The sequence below is a fragment of the Theropithecus gelada genome, chromosome X (assembly GCF_003255815.1).
Source record: "Theropithecus gelada isolate Dixy chromosome X, Tgel_1.0, whole genome shotgun sequence".
NCBI classification, from domain to species: domain Eukaryota; kingdom Metazoa; phylum Chordata; class Mammalia; order Primates; family Cercopithecidae; genus Theropithecus; species Theropithecus gelada.
The window spans coordinates 43,183,080-43,198,878 of NC_037689.1; the positions used below are offsets into that span (position 1 = coordinate 43,183,080).

Here is a 15,799-nt window from a genome sequence, read left to right on the forward strand (position 1 = left end):
CCTCCCGGCCAGGTGTGGGATATGATCTCCTGGTGTGCCTGTTTGCTTAAAGCGCAATATTGGGGTGGGAGTTACCCGATTTTCCAGGTGTTGTGTGTCTCAGTTCCCCTGGCTAGGAAAAGGGATTCCCTTCCCCCTTGCGCTTCCCAGGTGAGGCGATGCCTCGCCCTGCTTCAGCTCTCGCTGGTCGGGCTGCAGCAGCTGACCAGCACCGATCGTCTGGCACTCCCCAGTGAGATGAACCCAGTAGCTCAGTTGAAAATGCAGAAATCACTGGTCTTCTGTGTCGCTCGCGCTGGGAGTTGGAGACTGGAGCTGTTCGTATTCGGCCATCTTGCTCCGCCTGCTGAATACCTTTTCATATGCCTTATGGCCATTTGTATGTCTTTTGAGAACTGCCTATTCAAATCTTTTGCCCATTTTTAACCAGATTGTTAGATTTTTTTTCCTATAGAGTTGTTTGAGCTCCTTACATATTCTGGTTATTAATCCCTTGTCAGATGTGTAGCTTGCAAATATTTTCTCCCGTTTTGTGGGTTGTCTCTTCACTTTGTTGACTGTTTCCTTTGCTGTGCAGAAGCCTTTTAACTTATGTGACCCCATTTGTTCATTTTTGCTTTGGTTGCCTGTGATTGTGGGGTATTACTCAAGAAATCTTTGCCAAGACCAATGTCCTGGAGAGTTTCTGCAATGTTTTCTGGTAGTAGTTTCATAGTTTGAAGTCTTAGATTTAAGTCTTTAATCAATTTTGAATTTTGTATATAGCAGGAGATACAGATCTAGTTTCATTCTTCTGCCCATGGATATCCAGTTTTCCCAGAACCATTTATTAAAGAGACTGGCCTTCTCCAGTGTATGTCCTTGGCACTTTTGTCAAAAATGAGTACACTGTGGGTGTGTGGATTTGTTTCTGTGTTCTCTATTCTGTTCCACTGGTCTCTGTGTGTTTTTATGCCAGTACCATGCTATCTTGTTTACTATACCTCAGTAGTATAATTTGAAGTCAGGTGTGTGATTCCTCCAGTTGTGTTCTTTTTGCTTAGGATAGCTTTGGCTATTCTGGATCTTTTGTGGTTCCATATAAATTTTAGGATTTTTTTTTCTATTTCTGTGAAGAATGTCATTGGTATTTTGATAGGGATTGCTTTGAATCTGTAGATTGCTTTGAGTAGTATGGACATTTTAACAATATTGATTCTTCCAATTGATTAACATGAAATATCTTTCCCTTTTTTTCGTGGTCTCTTCCATTTCTTGCATCAATGTTTTATAGTTTTCATTGTAGAGATTTTTCACTTCTTTGGTTAAGTTGATTCCTATGTGTTTAACTTTATATGGGGCTATTATAAATCAAATTACTTTATTTTCTCTTTCAGGTTGTTGACTGTTGGAATGTAGAAATGCTACTGATTTTTGTGTGTTAATTTTGCATCCTGCAACTTTACTGAATTTATCACTTCTAATAGTTTTTTTGTGGATTCTTTAGGTTTTTCTAAATATAAGATCATCTCATCAGCAAATAAGAATAATTTGACTTCTTTCTTTCCAATTTGGATGCTGTTTATTTATTTCTCTTGCCTGGCTGCTCTAGCTAGGACTTCCAACACTATGTTGAATAATGATGGTGGCAGTGGGCATCCTTGCCGTGTTCCAGATCTTGAAGGAAAGGCTTTCAGTTTTTCCCTATTCAGTATGATACTAGCTGTGGGACTGCCATATATGGCTTTTATTATGTTAAGGTTTGTTCCTTCTATACTCAGTTTTTTGAGGGTTTTTATCATGCAGGGAAGTTGAATTTTATCAAATGCTTTTTCAGCATCAAATGAAATGATCAGATGGTTTTTGTTCATTATTCTGTAGATATGATGTATCACATTGATTGATTTGCATATGTTGAACAATTCTTGCATCCCAGGGATAAATACTTGGTCATGATGAATTATGGTTTTAAAGTATTTAATATTACTGTATTCGGCTTGCTAGTATTTTGTTGAGTTTTTTTGCATCAATAATCATGGGATATATTGGCCTGTAGTTTTCTTTTTTCAATGTGTCTTTGGTTTTGGTGTCAGGGTAATACTGGCCTCGTGGAATGAGTTTGGCCGTATTGTCTTCTATTTTTCAAAATAGTTTGGGTCAGATTGGTATTAGTTCTCCTTTAAATATTTGGTAGAATTCACCTGTGAAGCCATCAGCTCCCAGGCTTTTCTTTACTGTGAGGCTTTTTATTATGGCTTCAATCTCGTTACTTGTTATTAGCATATTCAAGTTTTGGATTTCTTTATGTTTCAATCTTGGTAGGTTATTTTTGTCTAGAAATTTGCTCATTTCTTCAAGATTTTCCAGTTTATTGGCATGTAGTTTCTCATAGTAGCCACTAATGATCCTTTGAATTTCTGCAGTATCAAGTGTAATGTGTCCATTTTTACCTCTGATTTTATTTATTTGGGTCTTCTTTCTTATTTTCTTAGTCTAGCCAAAGGTTTGTCAATTTTGTTTAACTTTTCAAAATGCCAATTTTTTCTTTTATTGCTCTTTTGTATTGCTTCATTTCAATTTCATTTGTTTATGGTCTTTATTATTTCTTCTAGTATTTTGGGTTTGGTTTGCTCTCTTTTCTGGTTCTTTAAGATGCATTGTTGGGTTGTTTATTTGAAGTTTTTCTTCTTTTTTGATGTAAGCACATATAGCTATAAATTTCCCTCTTAGTACTGCTTTTGCTGTATCCCATAGGTTTTTGTATGTTGTGTTTTCATTATCATTTGTTTCAAGAAATTTTTCAATTTCCTTCCTACTTTCTTCATTGATCCACTGGTCATTTTGGAATGTATTGTTCAGTTTTCATGTATTTGTATAGTTTCCAAAATTCCTCTTGTCATCAATTTCTAAATTTATGCTTTTGTAGTCAAAGAAGATGCTTGAGAGTATTTTCGGTTTTTTGAATGTTTTAAGGCTTGTTTTGTAACCTAACGTGGTCTGTCCTTGAGAATGATCCTTTTGCTGAGGAAAAGAATGTGTCTTCTGCAGTCTTTGGATGAAACATTCTGTACATATCTGTTAGGTCTATTTGTTCTATAGTGTAGATAAAGTCCAATGTTTCTTGGTTAATTTCTGTCTGGAATATCTGTCAAATGCCGAAAATGGGGTGTTGAAGTCTTCAGCTATTATTGTACTGGGGACTCTCTGTCTCTTTAGCTTCATTGATATTTGCTTTTATATCTGAGTTCTCCAGTGCTGGTTGCATATATATTTGAAATTCTCTTGTTGAATTGACCCCTTTATGATTCTATTATTTTGCCTGTTTGTATAGATTTTGTCTTGAAATCTATTTTTCCTGATATGAGTATAGCTACTCCTGCTCTTTTTGGGTTTCAATTGGCATGGAATATCTTTTTCATTCCTTTATTATCACTCTATTTGTGTCTTTATAGGTGAAGTACGTTTCTTTATAGGCAACAGTTCACTGTGTTTTGTTTTGTTTTTAAATTTACGCATCCACTCTATGACTTTTTATTGGAGAGTTTAGTCCATTTATATTCAGTGTTACTGTTGATAAGTAAAGACTTCCTCCTGCCATTTTGTTATTTGTTTTCTGGCCGTTTTGTGGTCTTCTCTTCCTTCTTTCTTTCTGTTCTATCTTCCTTTTAGTGAAAGTGATTTTCCCCATTTGAAATGATTTAGTTTCTTGGTTTGAGGTTCCCATGAGCCTTGCAAATACTATCTTAATAACCATTATTTTAAGCTCATGAGGACTTAACCCTGTTTGTGCTAACAAACAAACAAGCAAAAAGAAAACTAATAAAAACTGTACGCCTCAACTTCATACTCCCACTATTTAACTTTTCGTTGTTTCTATTTAGATCTTATTGTACTGTCTATGTCTTGACAAGCTGTTGTAGTTTTTATTTTTGATTGGTTCATTGTTTAGTCTTTCTACTGATAAAAGGAGTTTACACACCACAATTACAGTGTTATAATATTCTGTGTTTTTTGTGTGGTTATTATTGCCAATGAGTTTTTTGCCTTTAAATGACTAGTTATTGCTCATAATGTCCTTTTCTTTCTGATTGAAGTACTTCTTTCAGCATTTCTTGCAGGGCAGGTCTCATGTTGATGAAATATCATGACTTTTATTTGGGAACATCTTTATTTCTCCCTCGTGTTTGAAGAATATTTTTGCTGTTTATGCTCTTCTAGGGTAAAAGATTTTTTCTTTGGCACTTTAAATATGTCATGCTACTCTCTGCTGGCCTGTAAGTTTTCCACTGAAAACTCTCATTAGATGTATTGGAGCTCCATTGTATGTTGTTTGTTTGTGTTCTCTTGTTGATTTGAGGATCCTTTATCCTTGACTCTTTTGGAATTTGATTATTAAATGCCTTGAGGTAGTCTTCTTTGGGCTAATTCTGCTTGGTGTTCTATAACCTTCTTGTACTTAGGTATTGATATATTTCTCTAGGTTTGGGAAGTTCTCTGTTATTATTCCTTTCAATAAACCTTCTACCACTGACTTCTTCCTCTTCCTCCTGATTAAGGGCAATAACACTTAGATATTCCCTTTTGAGGTGCCTGTAGGCATGGGTTATTGTTTTTTATTCTTTTTTTAAATCTCCTCTGACTGTATTTTCAAATAGCCAGTCTTCAAGCTCACGAATTCTTTCTTCTGCTTGACCAAATCTGCTGTTAAAAGACTCTGATGCATTTTTCAGTATGACAATTGCATTTTTCAGCTCCAGTATTTCTTCTTGATTCTTTTAAATTATTTTAATCTCTTTGTTAAATTTATCTGATAGAATTCTGAATTCCTTCTCTGCGTTATCTTGAAATTTCTTTAAGTTTCCTCAAAATAGCTATTTTGAATTCTCTACATGAAATGTCACATATCTTTTGTTTCTCCAGGATTGGCACCTGGTGCCTATTTCGTTCATTTGATAAGATTATGTTTTCCCGAATTGTCCTAATACTCATAGATGTTCATCTGTTGCTGGGCATTGAAAAGTTAGGAATTTATTATAGTTTTTGCAGCCAAGACTTGTTTGTACCCATCCTTCTTGGGAAGGCATTCCAGATATTTGAAAGGACTTAGGTGTTATGATCTAAGCTGTACCTGCTTCAGGGAGCACCCCAAGCCCAGTGATGCTGTGGTTCTTATAGACTCATGGAGGCCTTCTTGATGATCTTGGACAAGATCTGGGATAATTCTCTGGACTACCTGGCAGAGACTTTTGTTCTCTTCCCTTACTGTCTCCCAAATAAACAGTCTCTCACTCTGTTGTGAACCACCTGGAGCTGTGGGTGGAGTGAGACAAGCACCCTTGTGGCCACCACCACTGTGACTGTGCTGGGTCATACCTGAAGCCAACATAGCACTACGTGTTGCTCAAGGCCTGCTTTAACCCCTCCCTGGCTACTGCCTATGTTCTCTCAAGACCCTGGGGCTCTACAGTAAGCAAATGCCAAAGCCAACGGGCTTGTGTTCTTCCCTTCAGGGCAGCAATTTTCCCCAGGCCCTGGGTGGGTCCAGAGGTGCTGTCTGGGAGCCAGGGACTAGCATTTAAAACCTTAGAAGTGCACCTGTTGTTCTGTTGTACTGCGGCTGATCTGACACTGAAACCACAAGATGTAGTTCTTCCCACTCTTCTCTCCCCTTTCCAAAGGCAGAGGAACCCCCTCCCTCCATGGCCACCATCACCACGAAACCACAGTGAGTACTGCCAAACTACCACTGCTGTTTCCTTAAGACCCAAGGTCTCTTCAATTAGCTTGTACCAAATGCTGCCTGGCCTGGGCCTCACCCTTCAAGGACAGTGGGCTCCCCTCTGGCCCAGGGCAGGTCCAGAAATGTCATCCATCTAATAGCCAAGTCCTAGAATTGTAGACCCCAAGAACCTGCTTTGTTCTCTACCCCCCTATGCATGAGCTGGTACCTAAGGTACAAGACAAAGTCCCCTTTCCATTTCCCTCTGCTTTTTTGAAGCACAAGGAATTGTGCCCTGTAGTCAACCACAGCTGCAAATGTGCTGGGTCTTACCTGAAGCCAACAAGTCTCACAGTCTCATACAGGACCCTTGATGTAGTACTTGGGTATCATTGCTGCTTATTCAGGGCCCAAGGGCTCTTCAGTTAGCTGGTGATGAATGGTGCCCGGATAGGGTCATTCCCTTCTGGACAAGGGTATGTCTAGGAATGTCATCCAGGAGCTTGGGCCTGGAAAGGGGCCCTCATGACTCTGACTAGGCCAAGCTAGTATCCAAGATGCAGGATAAAGTCTTCCCCACTCTTCCCTTTTTTTCTCCTCAAGCGGAAGGAAGGAGTCTCTTTTGGAGCCATGAGCTGTAAAGCCTGGAGTTAGGGAAGGGATAATACCAGCACTCTCTTGGCCACTCTGGCTGGTGTTTTAGTATGTTGCATGTCACCCCTATCCACTGTCTCTGGGCCCTGTTCAGCATTAGGACTCTCCTAGGATTTGCAGTCTTTGTGGTCTAGACTGTGTTTCAAGTTCATTTATTTAAATCCTCAGAGCACTTTAGCCCATGGTGGCAAGGTTTGTGGGAACTCATATTCCAACTGCCAGGACTGACGATTCCGCTCTGGCTAGGGCTGGTTTAAATGTTCCCTCTGTGGGTGGGTATCAGCTGAGTTTGATCTTGTTTTCCTTTCTGCTCTATCAGGACAGCAGTAAGTTCAATGCCTCACAAATTGCTGTGCTCTCCCTCCAGCACAAAGAAACACTCTAGTAACCACCCTACCACTGCCTGGGCTTGAGGGAGGTATGGCATCACTGCTTAAGACTTTTTTTTTAATTTTTGTTTTTTAGGTTTTCATTGTCTTTTTCAGTGATACGAAGTTAAAACCGGGTACTGTGAATGCTCACCTGATTTTTGATTCCTATGAGGGTGCTTTTTTGTGTAGATAATTATTAAATTGGTGTCCTTGTCAGAGGCTAGGGAAGGCAATTAGTGGAGCCTTCTCTTCTACCATCTTGCTCCACCTCCTCCAACATTTTCTTTGTGTACTTATACATCAGTGGACACTTGGGTTGCTTCCACCTCTTGCCTATTGTGAATAATGCTTTTATGAACATAGGTGTACAACTATCTCTTCAAATATCTGCTTTCATTTTGTTTGGGTATATACCCTGAAGTGGAATTGCTGAATTCTATGGTAATCTTTTTTTTATATTTTTTTCTTTGTTTTTTGGAGAGTAGTTTTATTAGCTCGGGATATAATGGGATCATCACTAGGAGGGCAGGGTATTCCACTGGTTACCATGTGCAGCTGTCTGGGGAGCACGATAAAATTCAGTCCAGGGTTCTGTGCTGGGGAGCAGGGCCTTAAAAAGAAGGCAAATTGTCCAGGGAAGTAGTAGCTGTGAGGGTCATGGCTGGCCTGCTCCACTCTACTGCACTGAATCTCCTGATGCTTTTCAGGCTCCTGTCCATCCTGCATCTGTATGGGGCAATGGACCATCTGGCCTAAAATTTTATCCTCAAGTTTGATGTAGGCCAGGCATTTCTGCTTCTTTCCACTGGACTTGACTTTGCACTCAGAATTCTTCTTCCAGAAACTTGTATACTGGAGCTTAAATTCTAGCCTCACAAAGGTTCCTGCTGGGAAGAGTGTATCCATAGCACTGCTCATATTGGTCTCCCTGAAGCCTCACTGCATAAGTGGATGCTTATGGAATTTCCCCAGGGCACCTGCAGGCCCTGCTCCTAGGCCCTTAGGAGCTCAGCCCTGCCTAATCCCATGGTGCCCAGCCATAGGGCCAGCAGGATCAGCAGCTACTGCATGGGTTTCCCTCAGTCACCCTGGACCTTCCTTCCTGCACCTTCAAGAAATTTCCTAACCTTCACCGTGGCTAAATCTTGGCCTCAGCTGTCAGTCTCTTCCTGGTCTCCTCCCCACATCCCTGCCCCTGATGCTCTTTCCTACTGTGGGGGCCTATTTTCACTTATGTACTCATTTTCTCCCTGGAATTATAAACCCTGTTGATAGATTAACATCCTTAAAGTCAGCAAAGATAAACATGTTTCTATCTTCAGGATAATCAGTTATTATTTGGTCTACAATACAACGTAACATTTTTTAAATGTATTTTCAGCCTTACTGTAAGAAACAGTCCAATGGGAACTTATAGTTGTGTTTATCAAAAGAGTTTCTTGAAGGTGTTGTTTATTACATTACACAAGGATTTCTTCCCACAAGAAATCTTTTTTGCTGACTTTAGTGTCAAAAATGGATGGGCATGTTTGAGGTGATGGATATTCCAATTACCCTGTTTTGATCATTATACTTCACATGAATGTATCAGAATATCACATGTATCTCATAAGTATATACAATTATTATATATCAATTTAAGAAAAAACTGGATGGACTTCTCTGAGAAACTGGCTTGCTGTTATCTAATGAATGTTTTAAACTATTAGTATTTTTCATTTGTATGAATTTTTTATATTTTCATTATTCTGGCTCCCACTTTATGACTAACCATATCTTCCTTTAACCATATTTTTCTCATCTACTTTCAATTTGTATTGCCCTCCTGAATTGTATATGTGTAAACAATATACTTAAATGCCTTTTCATGCAAAGTATAATTTAAATAAATACATATTAAACAAAGACCTTAAAGTTTTAAATGGAAAATAGAAAAACATTTTTGGTATAATGACTTTTGGTATGGTACAAACAAACAGTCTAGAGGTTTGGAAACCATCCTTTCCATTCCTCCCTCACTCCTAATTCTGCATAGTCTTTAAGAGCATGGATTTAGAGTCAGATGGACTTGGGTTTAGACCTTGCCTTACCATTTATAAGCTGTGGGATCCCAGGCATGGTCCCTAAATTTAAATTTTTTTATCTGTAAAATCAAGATAATGATATACAGTTCATAAATAATCGAAGGTATTACTATTATTCAGCATCAGTTCTTCTATATAGAATTGATATAAAACTATTGAAAGTGTAGCCTTTTTCAAAATAAATTAGGACAGAGTAAATGAGAACAGTTCCAGAAGAAAATTATCCTCCCTTTTAAAATTTTATTTGGTTTCCTTGAGAATCCTTGTGAAAACAAATCATATACTACTTGTTATAGAGCAACTACTTGCTTGTAGGAGGATGACTGTTAAGGATGCCTTTGAAGAACATAAAGAACAGGGGTTTCTCAGGTCAACATGTATTATATTGGTTTCAGTGGTATCTAAAAACTATTTGCAATGTTTCCCCTTTCATTCATTCAAATGCAACTTCAGATTGAATGCCATCTGGGTACTCTACACAGTATTGAATTCATCAAGAGTATGCTAGCATGGACTTTAGTCCTTGGTAGTTTTAATTTTTTTTCTGGTAGGTCTAGAAGAGTGTAATTTCATTAGCCAATGTTCTATGTTATTCTTCTTTTTCATTTTAATAACTGTATGTTTCTATCTCCATTTACTCATTTATTTTTGCAAGGGTATGAATCCACTTTATTGTTGAGATGTGTGTGTGTTTTTTCTTTTTTTTTGGTCTTGAGATGGTGTGATATAGTCAAAGTAGGTTAGATTTTGGATCCTCTGGGACCAGGTTTCAATTCTTGATTTTCCTGTCAGTTACTTACTGTGTACACTTAGAGAGTTACGTAGTCTCACTGACCTTTAGTTTCTTCACTTCTGAAATTGGTATAACAGTAGTCTCTTTGACACTACTTGGCATCTCTCTGTTTACTCCCATCCTCACCATTATCCTGTAATCTTCTAAAGGAATATTCTACATGCAAGGCCGTCACTTTCTCATTTCCCAGTCACTGCTCAATCCCGTAGTCTGTCTGGCTTCTCTTTGCATTATTCTAATACTGTTCTGGCTAAAATCATTGATAATCTCTTAACTCTCAGAGTGCTTTAATCCTTATCTTACTAGAATGCTGTGCTGCATTTAACACTTGTCTGTCATGCCTTCCTTATTATTACCTTGTCCTCTGATCCATTTTTGTTTTCATTCTTAGATGCTGCTTTGTCTGATCAACCCTCAAGTTTTATGGACCACTATACCTTTCACCCTATACAGTTGAGGGAGATTGGTTCCAGGAACCCCCACAGATACCAAACTCTGCAAATGCTCATGTCCCTTATATAAAATGGTATGGTATTTGGATATAACCTATGAAATCCTCCTGTATACTTTAAATAATCTCTAGGTTACATATAATACCTAATACAAGTACTGCATTCCTTGAGGTCTGTGTCTTATTTACCCTTTTATCTCCAGCATTCACAGCAGTGTCTGACAAATAATTCCTTCATTTTTCCCCTTGTTCCTGACTTTGGAGTCTTCCTTTTAAAATATAAATCCTGTTTAGCTATGTGGCACTGTAATTAGTACCAACTCCATTTAGGTATTCAGCACATATTTATAATGGTATCAATTTACATGTTTATTTTATTTACAAATATCTCAGTGAACTCTCACACAGATCCATAATGTTGTCTTATAGTTATTAGGCAGGGAGTCCTTCATCTTACTCACAGACTATTAATCTACCTGCATCTACATCCTGCATCTATCTGCTCCTTCCCTCCTTTTTCAATAGAGATGTACAGTTCTTATCGACATTTAAATATCTTCAAGTCTTAGCATCTTTAAGAAAGAAAAACAAACTCGATATCCTCTTATTTTTTTCTTCTCTTATGTACCCTGACTGCTTTGAAGATTCCTCAACTCATTCGGTGCTGGCTTATTGCCATCACTGTGAAAACAACTCTCAGGAATGTCACTAGTGACTTTCACGTTGCTATATCCAGTGAGAACATTTCAGCCCTCAGCAGTATACACATACTAATAGAGAATGAAAGAAAAAGAAGGTTGTATAGAGAGGCTACAAAGTAATTCTAGTTACTTTAAGGAAGTTTGAGAATATAGTAAAGACATCTGTGGCCTTATACTAGACCCTGTCAGGAATCACAGTGCTTTTAGGACTGACTCATTTTCTTTCTCAATGGCTGCATAATCTCTCTGTTTGGAAACTTGACTTCCTTTTGTACATCTTTTCTAATTTCGTCTCTGTTTTTTTCTATTTTTTTATAATTTCTGCTCCTCCATAACTTCAGCTGGAATGTAGCCCATTATAGCCTCTGGTCTCCCTCCTTGACATAATGAGGACCTCTTAGTTTCAGCTAATTGCCTCATTTTCTTGGTATTCTTTACTTAAATTTCTAGAGCGTTAGTTTTATTAGTCCAGTTCATCATTTGTATCAAGCCACTTCACAGATGATTGAAACCAACTCAATCTATAGCCTAGCCAATCACGTATGAATTGCCCCGTGTAATCCTGATTTCTACTTTTAGATTTGAGTAAAATCCAAATTATAATGGATTAAGGAATGCATCACAGGTGAGGAAATAAGGGTAAGGGCTTGAATCCAAAGAGGGTGACAGACTAGTGAGGAGCACACATGATCAGTGAAATCAAAATAAGGATTTTGTGTTTTGTTTTAAGATGGCAGAGATTTGAACATAGAATGAGTCAATTAATAGAAAATAGTTGAAACAAAGAGAATTTAATTTTTTAGTTACTGAAGTCATCTTAAGATGGCAGGAGATGGGACTACAGAGTACAGATAGATAGATTAGCTTTAAATGGGAAAGACACCTCTTCCTCTGAAGTGGGGTTTAAATAAGAAAGAAGGTGATGCACATAAATTTAAAAATAGGGGAACCTGCCTGTTGGCATACTTTATGAAATTAGTCAGCAAGGAGAACTGCACAGACGTGAGATCAAGATTTCCAGTACGTGCTGAGGAAAATTCAACTAGGTACCTGACAACTATGAGTATGATGACGTGATTTTCTTTTTCACCATAGCCCATATGTAGGTTAAGAAAGGGTGAAGGATTTGGCTAGTTCAGAGTTAAAATGGACTTAATTTGTGACATGGTAGCACTAATGCTTGCTTCTCCCACCCTTCACGTTTGTTTGGTTTGGCCATGTTTTCATTGTGGTCTTTCATACTTGTATTTTGTAGGTCTTGATGACTGTTTGCAGCAGTATATTAAGAACTTTGAGAGGGAGAAGATCAGTGGGGACCAGCTGTTGCGCATTACACATCAGGAGCTAGAAGATCTGGGGGTCAGCCGCATTGGTCATCAGGAACTGATCTTGGAAGCAGTTGACCTTCTGTGTGCATTGGTAAGGACATAAAACTGGTGAAGAGGGAAACTTCCCTTTTCTTCTTTTGTTACTTTTCCCTTTTTTCTTCTCTTCTTTTGATAATTGAAATGCAAATAGAAGAAAAAAACCCTGATTCTCAACCAACTGGACCTGATATTTTCTTCCTTCCTTAAATTTTTATGATGTTAGTGCCAAATAACCGTTCCCTGTTTGTAACATCTTTTATAACAGTAAGAGTTGGGTATATCAAAACCTTAAGTCCAGAGTGTATGTCTCATAAACAGGACTCTTCATAGATGAACCACTCATGTGCTAGGCTCTCACACTTTGAGAAAGGAAAGAATATTGATGGTTGACAGTGTTATATACATACAGTCTAGACATTTGAAGTTTGACCTATGAACAAGGCTCTGCTGACCTAAACCTACTTAAAAGCATGGCATCAGAAATAGATGTCTAGACCACTTCTAAGTTTGAACCATGTAGCTGTGGTGAATCCTTTCAGATGCTGAGCTTTAATCCCTGTACAGTTCTGGGTTTAAGCACCAGGTTTAAAGTCATGTCATTTGGATGCTTCATTATGTGATTGAGCTCTTCTGGAAGTTAACGCAGAAAATAAATTTAAACACCAACTTTTTTTTTCTGTTTATTGAGTAGTTCCTTAGTTGCAGTCCCCAAAGAAGTCAAATGTTAAACTTCCTTCTTACCCCTTCCTAATGTAATGGATATACATCAACAAGTCAGAAGTACAGATACATTTCAGTTTATGCAACAGATGCTTTCTGGGGAATATAAAGCAAATTTCTGGGTCGTGAATTCCGATTTTCTTCTACATACCATTATGAAATCATGAGGTGAGATTCCTTATCAGCAAGCTGAGTTGACTAGTCCAGGAAATTGTACTATTGGGACTGTATCTTTACCTCCTTCCCCTCTGTCCCCAACTGCTCTTCGAATTTTGGTTTACCCTGCTAAGTCTTGTCTCTCTGATCTTCACTGGCCATTCTACATTTTCCTTATGTCTACTGTATTCTTTTCTTTTTCAACAATTATATATTCCTGCTCAAACAGTGCTATCGCTGGGATTGCAAAGATGAAAAAGACTCAGTCTGTACTCCTAAAATATATACAGTCCATTAAGAAAGACAGTAGCCATTAGAAGACAACATAGATTTAAAGAAAATTCCAGGGGAGTGTAGAAGGAAATGAACTCTTCTGAGGGATTCAGAAAGTGTAGGTAACATATGCATTTGGTCTTACAAGATGATTAGATGTTTGCCAGACAAAAAGTTGGAGAAAAGTTATCTAAGCAGAAGAAATATCATGTGTAAAAACAGAATTGTGAAAGAATATGGAATATTCAGAGAAAATTGAGAATTGTCATTTAGTTTGTGTAGAATGGGAAATGATGAGAAAAAAAGGTAACACCTTACACCTTGTATCACATTACAATTCTTTGCTTAGGTTCTTTTATCCTTTAATTCATGTTGGACTCCTCAAAGGAAGACACCTTTGTTTAGTTCATATTTTTTTTTAGCTTTCTGCCCAGTGCTAAGCTCATAAAAGATGTTAAATTAATGTTATCTTGCTGAATTAAACTCTCTTGTCTTTCTTCAAAGAACCGTAATTTTTCTCTTGCCTACACAGCCTTTGACTTTGAGGTTTCTGTTCCTCAAATAAGGAAGACATAGAAAAATTAGCAGATTCCTTTTGTTTCTTTAAGCTATACTGTATTTTCATCTACCTTGTCTTGAAGTTATTCCTTATGTGCATAAATGTTTATGGCAGCTGATGAGAATCAAAGGTTTATTTAGTCACTTATTTATTCATGCAACATATATTTATTAAGCATCAGATATATTGTTTGCATCATGTTATTCTAGAAAGAAGTAAGCTGTTCATGATTTGGAGGTGTAATAATATTTCAAGCTATTAAGCTATCATTTAGTATGCTTCAATAGAGAGCAAAGAATATTAACTGAAAGAGTAAAAACATAAATAAAATATATATATAGAGCTTAATGTATGGGCCTTGATTTGTGTTCTGACAATACACTTTTTATTAGGAACTGTAAATAAATCATTTATGACAGGATAAGAACAGTTTTCATTTCATTTTTCATGTACTTATAATTTCAGGCATTTTGCATGAAAGATTTGATGTTTGCAATTGCTGGGATTTGTTTCTTTGCAACATAATTGCTTGGTTCATTCATCTTAAAATAATTTATTTTCCAAAAAAATTCATTAAAGCAAGCCTTTTAAGACTCACTCGTATTTATAAAGCAATGTATTATAAAGCTAAAAACCTGCTACACGATGCATTTAAATTAAGAACTCTACAAACCTGCACATTATGCACATGTACCCTAGAACTTAAAGCATAATGATAATAATAATAAAAAAAAAGAAAATGTGGCGCATATGCACCATGGACTACTATGCAGCCATAAAAAAAAAAAGAACTCTGAATAAAATGGCATTGACATTGTAAAATATGTGGTGCCAATATTAAGTATTTCTAGTTAAGTGGTTAGTGAAATTTTGCCACTGGTGAGGATATAGCTGACGTTACTTTTCTAAAATTTTAAATGCGTATGTTTATTTCTTTCAAATGCTTTTGCATGCATATGATTGAAAGAGAAGGCTGATATGAACTTAGCACAAATTCATTAAGACTTAAATGGCTGTGTTCGATCAGTTCTAAGTTACTACTGGTTCTGGCACATGGTAATGGCCAAGTATATGAACAAATAAGTAACATATACGACAAACACAGCAGCTAAGTACATTTCATGTCTAAGTTTTTGTTTTCTTGAGGTAGTCCTTTTTATACTAATAGTAATACCAAGTTTTGCTATGCATATCCAATAAAAAGCAAATCTGTGGTGAATAAACCTGCATTTTTAAAAAGTTGATGCAGTGCCCTCCGTACCCCTGGCCTAAAGTGAAAGGTGCTTGATTTACTTGTCGATTCTTTAAATGGTAGGTAAGAGTGTGTGATGTACTGGTGACTTACCAAGTCACAACAAACCATCCACTTACATGAAAGAAATAGCCAGAAGGTATCTGTATTGGTAGTAATTGAGAATTGTAATGATAAAAATTAACTTGAGGCTGGGCGTGGTGGCATGCCTGTAATCCCAGCACTTTGGAATCCTGAGGAGGGCAGATCACTTGAGTCTAGGATTTCAAGACCAGCCTGGGCAATGTAGCAAGACCACATCTCTACAAAAAATTTAAAGTACTGGCATACACCTGTAGTACCAGGTACTCAGAAGGCTGAGGTAGAAGGATCGCTTGAGCTCAGGAAGTTTAGGCTGCAGTGAGCTGTGATAATGCCACTGCACTCCAGCCTGAGTGACAGAGCGAGACCTTGTATCAAAAAATAAAATAAAATAAATTTTAAAAATTAAAAAATTAACTTCAGAGATCAGTTAATCTTTTTTGTTAAAATAGTAGCACATAAATCTGTTTACATACAGATAAGCTTCTAACCTATTATACTCTTCTAAATTTTTTAAACATGTTTTTGGATTATTAGTGTAGACTAGAACAAGTTTTAAGAATTTCCTTCCCCATCCTCTGCTACATATCTTTTAAAGATTCTTTTTGCCTCTACATTTCTCTGTCCTCCACATTTTTC

General features: G+C 37.3%; 1 protein-coding gene across 5 annotated transcripts in view; it reads left to right on the top strand.

Moving 5' to 3' along the window:
• The window catches only part of CNKSR2 (connector enhancer of kinase suppressor of Ras 2), a 301,612-nt gene that overhangs the window by 52,457 nt on the left and 233,356 nt on the right, over window positions 1-15,799 (top strand). For all 5 annotated transcript variants that reach the window (XM_025373440.1, XM_025373441.1, XM_025373442.1 and 2 more), the window contains exon 2: window positions 12,008-12,171. In XM_025373440.1, coding sequence (XP_025229225.1) covers window positions 12,008-12,171 — 164 coding nt within the window. The remainder of the gene's footprint in view (window positions 1-12,007; window positions 12,172-15,799) is intronic.